General features: G+C 38.5%; 1 protein-coding gene and 1 pseudogene across 1 annotated transcript; one reads left to right on the forward strand and one right to left on the reverse strand.

Moving 5' to 3' along the window:
* The first annotated feature begins 2,258 nt into the window (after positions 1-2,258).
* Positions 2,259-4,415, forward strand: LOC123935886 (annotated as a pseudogene).
* LOC123935887 (NADH-ubiquinone oxidoreductase chain 6-like) lies at positions 3,236-11,190 on the reverse strand. The gene has a single exon (XM_045996725.1). It carries the CDS (start codon positions 10,834-10,836, stop codon positions 10,339-10,341), a length of 498 nt encoding a protein of 165 aa, XP_045852681.1. The 5' UTR covers positions 10,837-11,190; the 3' UTR covers positions 3,236-10,338.
* Between the last annotated feature and the right edge of the window lie 3,375 nt (positions 11,191-14,565).

Below are 14,565 nucleotides of genomic sequence, written 5' to 3' on the forward strand. Positions count from 1 at the left end.
TATATTCAATTAATTTCATCATAAAAACACTCTTACTAACAATCTTCTTCCTATGAATCCGAGCATCCTATCCACGATTCCGATACGACCAACTAATACATTTACTATGAAAAAACTTCCTCCCTTTAACACTAGCCTTATGTATATGACATATAGCCCTACCCATTATAACAGCAAGTATCCCCTCACAAACATAAGAAATATGTATGACAAAAGAGTTACTTTGATAGAGTAAATTATAGAGGTTCAAGCCCTCTTATTTCTAGAATTATAGGAATTGAACCTAATCCTAAGAACTCAAAAATCTTCGTGCTACCAAACTTACACCAAATTCTACAGTAAGGTCAGCTAAATAAGCTATCGGGCCCATACCCCGAAAATGTTGGTTTATCCCCTTCCCGTACTAATTAAACCCCCCATCTTCATCACCATTATATCAACTGTCATCCTAGGAACAATCATAGTACTAACAAGCTCCCACTGACTAATGAACTGAATTGGATTCGAGATAAATATACTAGCTATTATTCCCATCCTAATAAAAAAGTTCAATCCACGAGCCATAGAAGCATCAACAAAATATTTCCTCACCCAAGCCACCGCATCTATGCTCCTTATATTAGGTATTATTGTCAACTTACTACTATCAGGACAATGAACAATACTAAATACCCCCAATTCAATCACATCAAACATGATAACAATCGCCCTAGCGATAAAACTAGGACTATCTCCTTTTCAATTCTGAGTGCCCGAAGTGACCCAAGGAGTTCCATTATCATCAGGAATAATCTTACTAACATGACAGAAAATTGCTCCCCTATCCATCCTATATCAAATTTCCCCCTCCATTAACCCAAACCTATTAATAGCTATAGCTATTATATCTGTCCTAGTAGGAGGCTGAGGAGGCCTTAACCAAACACAATTACAAAAAATCCTAGCATACTCATCAATTGCTCATATAGGATGAATAATCGCTGTAACAACATACAACCCAACCCTGATAATCCTAAACCTAGTAATTTATATTACAATAACTCTCGGGACATTCATATTATTTACACTCAGCACATCCACAACTACACTATCACTATCACATACATGAAATAAACTCCCACTAATCACATCACTCATCCTAATAGTTATGCTATCACTAGGGGGCCTCCCTCCCCTCTCAGGCTTCATCCCCAAATGAATAATCATCCATGAACTCACAAAAAACAATATAATCATCGCAGCAATATTCATAGCAATAACAGCCCTATTAAACTTATATTTCTACATACGATTAACCTATGCAACCGCACTCACCATATTCCCCTCAACAAATATCATAAAAATAAAATGACAATTTGAGAATATAAAAAACATAACCTTCTTATCACCACTAATTGTTATCTCAACTATACTTTTACCCCTCACCCCAATAACACTAACACTATTATAGAAGTTTAGGTTAAAAAGACCAAGAGCCTTCAAAGCCCTAAGTAAGTGCAACTCACTTAACTTCTGAATTTACTCTAAGAACTGCAAGAGTACATCTCACATCTACTGAATGCAAATCAGTCACTTTAACTAAGCTAAGCCCTTCCTAGATTGGTGGGCTACCATCCCACCAAACTTTAGTTAACAGCTAAATACCCTAGTCAACTGGCTTCAATCTACTTCTCCTGCCGCAAAGAAAAAAAGGCGGGAGAAGCCCCGGCAGGGTTGAAGCTGCTTCTTTGAATTTGCAATTCAACGTGATATTTCACCACAGAGCTTGGCAAAAAGGGGACTAAACCCCTATTCTTAGATTTACAGTCTAATGCTTTTATCAGCCATTTTACCTATGTTCATAAATCGATGATTATTTTCCACAAATCATAAAGATATCGACACCCTTTACCTTCTATTTGGTGCATGAGCCGGAATAGTAGGTACTGCTCTCAGTCTACTAATTCGTGCTGAATTAGGTCAACCCGGCACTTTATTGGGAGACAATCAGATCTACAATGTAGTCGTAACAGCCCATGCATTCGTAATAATTTTCTTTATAGTTATACCCATCATAATTTGAGGTTTCCGGGGGTGCCTGGGTGGCTCAGTGGATTAAGCCGCTGCCTTCGGCTCAGGTCATGATCTCAGGGTCCTGGGATCGAGCCCCGCATCGGGCTCTCTGCTCTGCAGGGAGACTGCTTCCTCCTCTCTCTCTGCCTGCCTCTCTGCCTACTTGTGATCTCTCTCTCTGTCAACTGAATAGGTAAAATCTTTAAAAAAAATAATAATTGGAGGTTTCAGAAACTGATTAGTCCCCCTAATAATTGGCGCACCCGACATAGCTTTTCCCCGAATAAATAATATAAGTTTCTGACTCCTGCCTCCCCCCTTTCTTCTTCTCTTGGCCTCCTCCATAGTAGAAGCAGGTGCAGGAACAGGATGGACTGTATATCCTCCTCTAGCAGGAAACTTGGCACATGCAGGAGCATCTGTAGATTTAACAATCTTCTCTCTTCATCTAGCAGGTGTCTCATCCATCCTAGGAGCTATTAATTTTATTACTACTATCATTAACATGAAACCCCCTGCAATATCACAATACCAAACTTCCCTATTCGTATGATCCGTCCTAGTTACAGCCGTACTCTTACTTCTATCATTTCCAGTTTTAGCAGCTGATATTACCATATTACTAACAGACCGAAACCTAAATACAACCTTCTTCGACCCTGCTGGAGGAGGAGATCCCATTCTTTACCAACATCTATTCTGATTTTTTGGGCATCCTGAAGTATATATCTTAATCCTACCAGGATTTGGAATTATTTCACATGTTGTCACCTATTACTCAGGGAAAAAAGAACCATTCGGCTATATAGGAATAGTCTGAGCAATAATATCCATCGGTTTCTTAGGGTTCATTGTATGAGCCCACCACATGTTTACTGTAGGAATAGACGTCGACACACGAGCATACTTCACCTCAGCTACCATAATTATTGCTATTCCTACAGGAGTTTAGGTATTTAGCTGACTAGCCACTTTACATGGGGGTAATATTAAATGATCACCGGCTATACTATGAGCCCTAGGGTTTATCTTCCTATTTACAGTAGGGGGTTTAACAGGTATCATCCTATCAAACTCATCGCTAGACATTGTTCTTCATGATACATATTACGTAGTAGCACATTTTCATTATGTCCTTTCAATGGGAGCAGTTTTTGCAATCATAGGTGGATTCGTTCATTGATTCCCACTGTTTACAGGGTATGCACTAAATGATGTTTGAGCAAAAATTCACTTTACAATCATATTTGTAGGAGTAAATACCACATTCTTTCCACAACATTTCCTAGGTTTATCAGGTATACCTCGACGATACTCCGACTACCCAGATGCCTACACAGCGTGAAACACAGTCTCCTCTATAGGCTCATTTATTTCATTAACAGCAGTTATACTCATAATTTTCATAATTTGAGAAGCCTTCGCATCCAAACAAGAAGTACTAACGGTAGAACTCACCTCAACAAACGTTGAATGATTACATGGATGCCCTCCCCCATATCACACATTTGAAGAGCCAACCTATGTACTATCAAAATAAGAAAGGAAGGAATCGAACCCCCTAAAACTGGTTTCAAGCCAATGTCATAACCATTATGTCTTTCTCGATAAAGAGATATTAGTAAAAATTACATGACTTTGTCAAAGTCAAATTATAGGTGAAAATCCTTTATATCTCTATGGCATATCCCTTCCAAATAGGTCTCCAAGATGCAACCTCCCCTATTATAGAACTACTACACTCCCATGACCATACATTAATAATCGTATTCCTAATTAGCTCCCTAGTCCTATATATCATTTCATTAATGTTGACTACCAAGTTAACCCATACCAGTACTATGGATGCCCAAGAAGTTGAAACAATTTGGACTATCCTACCTGCTATTATCTTAATTCTAATCGCCTTACCCTCACTACAAATTCTCTACATAATAGATGAAATCAACAATCCTTCCCTAACTGTAAAAACCATGGGCCACCAATGATACTGAAGTTACGAATATACAGATTATGAAGACTTAAACTTTGACTCTTACATAATTCCAACCCAAGAACTAAAACCCGGGGAGCTTCGACTATTAGAAGTGGATAACCGAGTAGTCCTTCCAATAGAAATAACTATTCGTATACTAATCTCCTCTGAAGACGTATTACACTCATGAGCCGTACCATCACTAGGACTAAAAACCGATGCTCTCCCAGGACACCTTAATCAAACAACCCTTATAGCCATACGACCAGGACTATACTACGGCCAGTGTTCAGAAATCTGTGGCTCTAATCATAGTTTCATGCCAATCGTACTTGAACTAGTACCCCTATCCCATTTTGAAAAATGATCCGCCTCAATACTATAAACTCATTGAGAAGCTATACAGCATTAACCTTTTAAGTTAAAGATTGAGAGTAAACCTCTCCTCAATGATATGCCACAACTAGATACTTCAACATGACTAATCACAATCTTATCAATAATTATTACCTTATTTTTTATATTTCAACTAAAAGTGTCAAAATACAACTTTCCAGAAAATCCTGAACAAAAACTAGTGTCTATACCAAAACCCATCACACCTTGAGAAAAAAAAATGAACGAAAATCTATTTTCCTCTTTCATTACCCCAACAATAATAGGACTCCCTATTGTTATTATCATCATTATATTCCCAAGCATTCTATTCCCCTCACCAAATCGACTAATCAATAACCGACTAATCTCCATCCAACAGTGATTAGTACAACTAACATCTAAACAAATGCTGTCCATCCATAACCAAAAAGGTCAAACTTGAGCACTGATATTAATATCCTTGATCCTGTTTATTGGTTCTACCAATTTACTAGGTCTATTACCTCACTCATTTACCCCTACTACTTAACTATCCCTAAACTTAGGTATAGCTATTCCCCTATGGGCAGGAACAGTAATTGTTGGATTCCGACATAAAACAAAGGCATCCTTAGCCCATTTCCTACCACAAGGAACACCACTCCTTCTAATCCCTACACTTGTTATCATTGAGACTATTAGCCTATTCATCCAACCAATAGCCCTAGCCGTACGATTAACAGCAAATATTACTGCAGGCCACCTATTAATTCATCTGATTGGAAGTGCCACTTTGGCCCTAATAAATATCAGCACTACCACAGCCATAGTAACCTTTATTATCCTCATTCTTCTAACCATCCTAGAATTCGCAGTAGCCCTTATCCAAGCCTACGTCTTCACCTTATTAGTAAGCTTATATCTGCATGACAACACTTAATGACCCACCAAACCCATTCATACCATATAGTCAACCCAAGCCCATGACCTCTAACAGGAGCCCTCTCCACCCTCCTTATAACATCAGGCTTAGTAATATGATTCCATTTTAACTCAATTTACCTCTTAGCTCTTGGTATAACAACCAACCTATTAACTATATATCAATGATGACGAGACATTATCCGCGAAGGAACATTCCAAGGTCATCACACCCCTACAGTCCAGAAAGGCTTGCGATACGGAATAGTCCTTTTTATCGTATCAGAAGTTTTCTTCTTTGCAGGCTTCTTCTGGGCCTTCTACCATTCAAGCCTAGCACCAACCCCCGAACTAGGGGGATGCTGGCCACCTACAGGTATCACACCCCTAAACCCACTAGAAGTCCCACTACTTAACACCTCAGTCCTCCTAGCCTCTGGAGTCTCCATTACCTGAGCCCATCACAGCTTAATAGAGGGTTACCGTAAACATATACTTCAAGCACTATTTATTACAATCTCTCTAGGCTTATACTTTACCCTTCTACAAGCCTCAGAGTATTATGAAACATCATTTACAATCTCCGATGGAGTTTATGGCTCTACATTCTTTATGGCCACAGGATTCCATGGCCTTCACATTATCATCGGGTCTACCTTCCTCATCGTATGCTTTCTACGCCAGCTAAACTATCATTTTACATCTAACCACCATTTCGGCTTTGAAGCAGCTGCTTGATATTGACATTTCGTAGATGTAGTATGACTATTCCTTTATGTCTCCATTTATTTATGAGGGTCTTATTTCTCTAGTATTAACAAGTACAGTTGACTTCCAATCAACTAGTTCTGGTAACAACCCAGAGAGAAGTAATAAATATAATATTAGCTCTCCTCATTAACGCATCACTAGCGTCCCTACTTGCCCTAATCGCATTCTGACTTCCCCAACTAAACATTTATACAGAAAAGGCAAGTCCCTACAAATGCGGCTTTGACCCCCTAGGATCAGCACGCCTACCTTTTTCCATAAAATTCTTCCTAGTGGCCGTCACATTTCTTCTATTTGACTTAGAAATTGCACTACTCCTACCACTACCATGAGCCTCACAATCAATCAACCTAAATACAACACTCGCCATGGCACTAGTACTAATTCTCCTATTAGCAACAAGCCTAGCCTATGAATGAACAGAAGAAGGCTTAGAATGAAATGAATAATGATAATTAGTTTAATTAAAATAAATGATTTTGACTCATTAGATTGTAATCTATATTACAATTATCAAATGTCCATAGTCTATATTAACATCTTTTTAGCCTTCACTCTATCCTTTATGGGGTTACTCATCTACCGATCCCACCTAATATCCTCCCTACTTTGCCTAGAAGGCATAATACTATCACTATTTGTTATAATGACAGTAACTATTCTGGTTAATCACCTCACATTAGCTAGTATAGCTCCTATCATTCTCCTCGTATTCGCAGCCTGTGAAGCAGCCTTAGGATTATCTCTATTAGTTATAATCTCTAATACATATGGAACCGACTACGTACAAAATCTAAATCTACTACAATGCTAAAAATTATTATCCCCACTATAATATTAATTCCCCTAGCATGATTATCAAAACCTAACATAATCTGAATTAATACAACAGCCCACAGCATACTAATTAGCCTTATCAGCCTTACATATCTTAATCAATTCGTAGACAACAACCTAAATTTCTCATTGCTGTTTTTTGTGGACTCTTTATCAGCACCCCTCCTAATACTCACTACATGGCTTCTACCATTAATACTTATAGCAAGCCAATATCACCTGTCAAAAGAAACCCTCACCCGAAAAAAACTCTACATTACAATATTAGTTATACTACAACTATTTTTAATCATAACATTCACCGCAACAGAACTAATCATATTTTACATCTTATTTGAAGCCACATTAATACCAACACTTATTATTATTACCCGATGAGGCAACCAAACAGAACGCTTAAACGCTGGACTATACTTCCTATTTTATACCCTAGTGGGCTCCCTGCCCCTTCTAATCGCACTATTATGAGCCCAAAACAACCTAGGTACCTTAAACCTATTAGTGATCCAATACTGAGTACAACCACTGTTAAACTCATGATCAAACGCCTTGCTATGACTAGCATGCATGATGGCATTCATAGTAAAAATACCTCTATATGGCCTCCACCTATGACTTCCAAAAGCCCACGTAGAAGCCCCCATCGCCGGATCCATAGTTCTCGCCGCCGTACTCCTTAAACTAGGCGGTTATGGGATAATACGTATTACTATATTATTAAATCCACTGACCAACCTCATAGCTTACCCTTTTATAATATTATCCCTATGAGGAATAATTATAACAAGCTCTATTTGCCTACGCCAAACAGACCTAAAATCTCTAATTGTCTACTCTTCTGTTAGCCATATAGCCTTAGTAATCATAGCAGTCCTCATCCAATCACCATGAAGCTACATAGGAGCAACAGCCCTAATAATTGCCCACGGTCTGACATCATCTATATTATTCTGTTTAGCTAACTCCAACTATGAACGCATCCACAGCTGTACCATAATCCTCACGCGAGGTTTACAAACACTCCTCCCATTAATAGCTGCATGATGACTACTTGCTAGTCTAACTAACCTGGCTTTGCCACCCAAAACTAACCTAGTAGGGGAGCTATTCGTAGTAATAGCCTCATTTTCATGATCTAATATTACCATCATTCTAATAGGAATTAACATCACCATTACAGCCCTATATTCCCTATATATACTAATTACTACACAACGCGGAAAATATACACACCACATCAAAAACATCAAACCATCCTTCACACGAGAAAATTCCCTAATAGCTCTCCACCTATTACCCTTATTACTCCTCTCACTCAACCCTAAATTCATCCTAGGACCCATCTACTGTAAATATAGTTTAACAAAAACATTAGATTGTGAATCTAACAATAAAAGCTTAACCCTTTTTATTTACCGAAAAAGTATTACGCAGGAACTGCTAACTCGTGCTTCCATGTATAAAAACATGGCTTTTTCAACTTTTAAAGGATAGTAGTAATCCATTGGTCTTAGGAACCAAAAAATTGGTGCAACTCCAAATAAAAGTAATCAATCTATTTACCTCCTCAATTTTAGTGACACTATTCATACTTACTATCCCAATCATAATGACCAATACTATTATATATACCAACAAACTCTACCCACAATACGTAAAAACCACTATCTCCTATGCTTTCATACTCAGCTTAATCCCCACAATAATTTTCCTTCATCTAGGACAAGATATAATAATTTCAAACTGACACTGAATTACAATCCAAACTATGAAACTATCCCTCAGCTTTAAACTAGACTACTTCTCAATAATCTTCATTCCAGTAGCATTATTTGTCACATGATCAATTATAGAATTCTCAATATGATACATACACTCAGACCCTTATATTAACCGATTTTTCAAATACTTACTACTATTCCTCATTACCATAATAATTTTAGTTACTGCCAACAATATATTTCAACTCTTCATCGGTTGAGAAGGAGTAGGTATTATATCCTTTCTACTTATTGGTTGATGGTATGGACGGACAGACGCAAACACCGCCGCACTACAAGCTGTCCTGTATAATCGTATCGGAGACGTAGGATTTATCCTAGCCATAGCCTGATTCCTATCTAACCTGAACACATGAGATCTACAACAAATCTTTAAGACCAATCACGAAAACCTAAATATCCCTCTCATAGGCCTACTACTAGCAGCCACTGGAAAATCTGCTCAATTTGGACTCCACCCATGACTACTTTCAGCTATAGAAGGACCCACTCCTGTATCAGCCCTATTACACTCAAGCACAATAGTCGTAGCCGGAGTATTCCTCTTAATCCGATTTCACCCCTTAATAGAACATAATAAAGCTATACAAACCATCACACTATGTTTAGGAGCAATAACAACCCTATTCACAGCAATCTGTGTTTTAACACAGAATGATATCAAAAAAATTGTAGCTTTCTCTACTTCAAGTCAACTAGGACTAATAATCGTAACTATTGGCATTAACCAGCCTTACCTAGCATTTCTCCACATCTGCACACACGCATTCTTCAAAGCCATGCTATTCCTATGCTCAGGCTCAATCATCCACAGCCTAAACGATGAACAAGACATTCGAAAAATAGGAGGCCTATTCAAGGCACTACCATTCACCACCACCTCCCTAATCGTTGGAAGCCTAGCACTTACAGGTATACCTTTCCTAACAGGATTCTACTCCAAAGACCTAATCATTGAGACTGCCAACACGTCGTATACCAACGCCTGAGCCCTACTAATTACTCTCGTCGCCACATCCATAACAGCAGCCTACAGCACCCGAATTATATTCTTCACACTCCTAGGACAGCCTCGCTTTAACCCAACTATCATAATCAACGAGAACAATCCACTCCTAATTAACTCCATTAAACGTCTCCTATTTGGGAGCATTCTCACAGGATTTTTAATCTCCCACAATATTACACCCACCACCACCCCACAGATAACTATGCCTCATCATCTTAAAACTACGGCTCTTACTGTAACCATCTTGGGCTTCATCCTGGCACTAGAACTTAGCCTTACAATACAGAACCTAAAATTTAAACACCCATCAAATCTGTTTATATTTTCAAACATACTAGGCTACTTCCCCACCATCATCCACCGCCTAATACCCAAAACAAACCTATTTATAAGCCAAAAGTCAGCAACAACATTACTAGACATAATTTGACTAGAAAAAATATTACCTAAATCTATCTCTCAGTTTCAAATAAAATCCTCAATCGCCATTTCCAACCAAAAGGGCCTAATCAAACTATACTTCATATCTTTCATCCTCACTCTAGTCCTTAGCTTACTCACACTTAATTTCCACGAGTAACTTCCAAAATCACTGATACCCCGATAAGAAGAGACCAACCAGTAACAATAACCAATCAAGTCCCATAACTATACAAAGCCGCAATTCCCATAACCTCTTCACTAAAAAATCCTGAATCACCTGTATCATAAATAACCCAATCACCTGCCCCATTAAATTTTAACACAACCTCGACCTCAACATCATCTCCCTTCAAAATATAGCAAGCCATCAACAATTCAGACAATAAACCAACAATAAAAGCCCCTAAAACAGCCTTATTAGAAACCCAAACCTCAGGATACTGCTCAGTAGCCATGGCCGTAGTATACCCAAATACAACAAGTATACCACCCAAATAAATCAAAAACACCATTAATCCCAAGAAAGATCCCCCAAAACTTAACACAATCCCACAACCAACAGCCCCACTAATAATTAAAACCAACCCACCGTAGATAGGAGAAGGTTTTGAAGAAAACCCTACAAAACTAACTACGAAAATAACACTTAGAATGAATACAATATATATCATCATTATTCCTACATGGAATCTAACCATGACTAGTGACATGAAAAATCACTGTTGTATTTCAACTATAAGAACATTAATGACCAACATTCGTAAATCACACCCACTGACCAAAATTATCAATAATTCATTTATTGACCTACCCGCACCATCCAATATCTCAGCATGATGAAACTTTGGCTCCCTCCTTGGAATCTGCCTAATCCTACAAATTCTTACAGGTTTATTCCTAGCCATACATTACACATCAGACACCACCACTGCCTTCTCATCAGTCACACATATTTGCCCAGACGTTAACTATGGTTGAATCATTCGATACATGCACGCTAATGGAGCCTCCATATTCTTTATCTGCCTATTCTTACATGTAGGATGAGGCCTATACTACGGATCCTATATATTTCCTGAAACATGAAACATCGTCATCATCTTATTATTTACAGTAATAAAAAACTGCATTCATAGGTTACGTCTTACCATGAGGACAAATATCCTTTTGAGGTGCAACCGTAATTACCAACTTATTATCAGCTATCCCATACATCGGAACCAACCTTGTAGAATGAATCTGAGGAGGATTCTCAGTAGATAAAGCTACCCTCACACGATTCTTTGCCTTCCACTTCATCCTACCATTCATCATTCTGCCTTAGCAGCAATCCATTTACTATTCCTCCACGAAACAGGATCCAATAACCCCTCTGGAATCCCTTCTAATTCTGACAAAATCCCATTCCATCCATATTACACTATTAAAGATATCCTAGGAGCCTTACTCCTAATATTAACGCTCATGATCCTAGTGCTATTTTCACCCGACCTATTAGGAGATCCAGACAACTACACCCCCGCCAACCCACTCAATACACCACCCCATATCAAGCCCGAATGATACTTCTTATTCGCATACGCAATTCTACGATCTATCCCCAACAAACTAGGAGGGGTGTTAGCCCTAATCTTCTCTATCCTAATCCTAGCCATTATCCCATTATTACATACCTCAAAACAACGAAGCATAATATTCCGCCCATTAAGTCAATGCCTGTTCTGATTACTAGTTGCAGACCTCCTCACCCTAACATGAATCGGAGGCCAACCAGTAGAACACCCGTACATTGCCATCGGCCAACTAGCCTCCATCCTCTACTTTACAATCCTCCTAATCTTAATACCAGCGACCAACATCATCGAAAATAACTTACTAAAATGAAGAGTCTTTGTAATATAACAATTACCTTGGTCTTGTAAACCAAAATGGAGAAAGACACCTCCCTAAGACTCAAGGAAGAGACAATAGCCCCACCATCAGCACAAAGCTGATATTCTAACTAAACTATTCCCTGATTTTCCCACCTAATTATTTTTTTTTCAATTCATATATTTAACAACATCTACTGCATTTTCTCAGCACACACTTTTCTTTTTGCCCCTATGTACGTCGTGCATTACTGGTTTGCCCCATGCATATAAGCATGTACATATAGTGATTGGCATGACATAAATGCATCTCACTTAGATCACGAGCTTGGTCACCAAGCCTCGAGAAACCATCAATCCTTGTACGATGTGTACCTCTTCTCGCTCTGGGCCCATCGCATGTGGGGGTTTCTATACTGAAACTACACCTGGCATCTGGTTCTTACTTCAGGGCCATGATAGTCCTCAATCCAATCCTACTAACCCTTCAAATGGGACATCTCGATGGACTAATGACTAAAATGTCATGTCAAGAACATGTTCTTTCAAACAACAAGCTCCTAGTTTCATTTATTTTTTCTATTGTTTTTTTTTTTTTTTTTTTTTTTTTTTTTTTGGTTTGTATTTCATTGATTTCTGCTCTGATCTTTATGATTTCTCTTCTCCTGCTGGGTTTAGGGTTTCTTTCTTGTTCTTTCTCCAGCTCCTTTACGTGTAGGATTAGGTTGTGTACTTGAGACCTTTCTTGTTTCTTGCGAAAGGATTGTACTGCTAAATATTTTACTCTCAGTACTGCCTTTGCTGTGTCACACAGATTTTGAAAGGTTGTGCTTTCATTATCATTTATTTCCATGAATTTTTTCAGTTCTTCTTTAATTTCCTGGTTGACCCATTCATTCTTTAGAAGGATGCTGTTTTGTCTCCATGTATTTGGGTTCTTTCCAGCTTTCCTCTTGTGATTGAGTTCTAGCTTCAGAGCATTGTGGTCTGAAAATATGCAGGGAATGATCGCAATCTTTTGATACCGGTTGAGACCTGATTTGTGACCCAGGAGGTGATCGATTCACATAGAGAAGGTTCCATGTGCACTAGAGAAGAATGTGTATTCTGTTGCTTTGGGATGAAATGTTCTGAATATATCTGTGATGTCCATCTGGTCCAGTGTGTCATTTAAGGCCTTTATTTCCTTGTTGATCTTTGGCTTGGATGATCTGTCCATTTCAGTGAGGGGAGTGTTCTAGTCCCCTACGATTACTGTATTATTATTGATGTGTTTCTTTGATTTTGTTATTAATTGGTTGATATAGTTGGCTGCTCCCACGTTAGGGGCATAGATATTTAAAATTGTTAGATCTTCTTGTTGGACAGACCCTTTGAGTAGGATATAGTGTCCTTCCTCATCTCTTATTATAGTCTTTGGCTTAAAATCTATTTGATCTGATATAAGGATTGCCACCCCAGCTTTCTTCTGATGCCCATTAGCATGGTAAATTTTTTTTTACCCCCCCCACTTTAAATCTGGAGGTGTCTTCGCGTCTAAAATGAGTTTCTTGTAGGCAACATACAGATAGGTTTTGTTTTTTTATCCATTCTGATACTCTGTGTCTTTTGATTGAGGCATTTAGCCCATTAACATTCAGGGTAACTATTGAGAGATATGAATTTAGTGCCATTATTAGCCTGTAAGATGACTGTTACTGTATATTGTCTCTGTACCTTTCTGATCTACTACTTTTAGGCTCTCTCTTTGCTGAGAGGACCCCTTTCAATATTACCTGTGGAGCTGGTTTGGTGTTTGCAAATTCTTTCAGTTTTTGTTTGTCCTGGAAGCTTTTTATCTCTCCTTCTATTTTCAATGATAGCCTAGCTGGATAGAGTATTTTTGGCTGTTTTTCTCATTTAGTGCTCTGAGTATATCATGCCAGCTCTTTCTGGCCTGCCTGGTCCCTGTGGATAAGTCTGCTGCCAGTCTAATATTTTTACCATTGTATGTTACAGACTTCTTTTCCCGGGCTGCTTTCAGGATTTTCTCTTTGTCACTAAGACTTGTAAATTTTACTATTAGGTGACGGGGTGTGGACCTATTCTTGTTGACTTTGAGGGGGGTTCTCTGAATCTCCTGGATTTTGATGCTTGTTCCCTTTGCCATATTAGGGAAATTCTCTCCAATAATTCTCTCAATAGACCTTCTGCTCCCCTCTCTGTTTCTTCTTCTTCTGGAATCCCAATTATTCTAATGTTGTTTCGTCTTATGGTGTCACTTATCTCTCGAATTCTCCCCTCGTGGTCCAATAGCTGTTTGTCCCTCTTTTGCTCGGATGCTTTATTCTCTGTCATTTGGTCTTCTATATCATGAATTCTTTCTTCGCCTCATTGATCCTAGCAGTGAGAGCCTCCATTTTGATTGCACCTGATTAATAGCTTTTTTGATTTCTACTTGGTTAGATTTTAGTTCTTTAGTTTCTCCAGAAATGGCTTTTATATCTCCAGAGAGGGTTTCTCTAATATCTTCCAAGCCTTTTTCGAGGCCGTACTAAGTAATCGGCTCGGGTTCGCTTTTGGGAGATT

Source organism: Meles meles, chromosome Y (assembly GCF_922984935.1).
Source record: "Meles meles chromosome Y, mMelMel3.1 paternal haplotype, whole genome shotgun sequence".
In the NCBI taxonomy this organism is placed as follows: Eukaryota; Metazoa; Chordata; class Mammalia; order Carnivora; family Mustelidae; genus Meles; species Meles meles.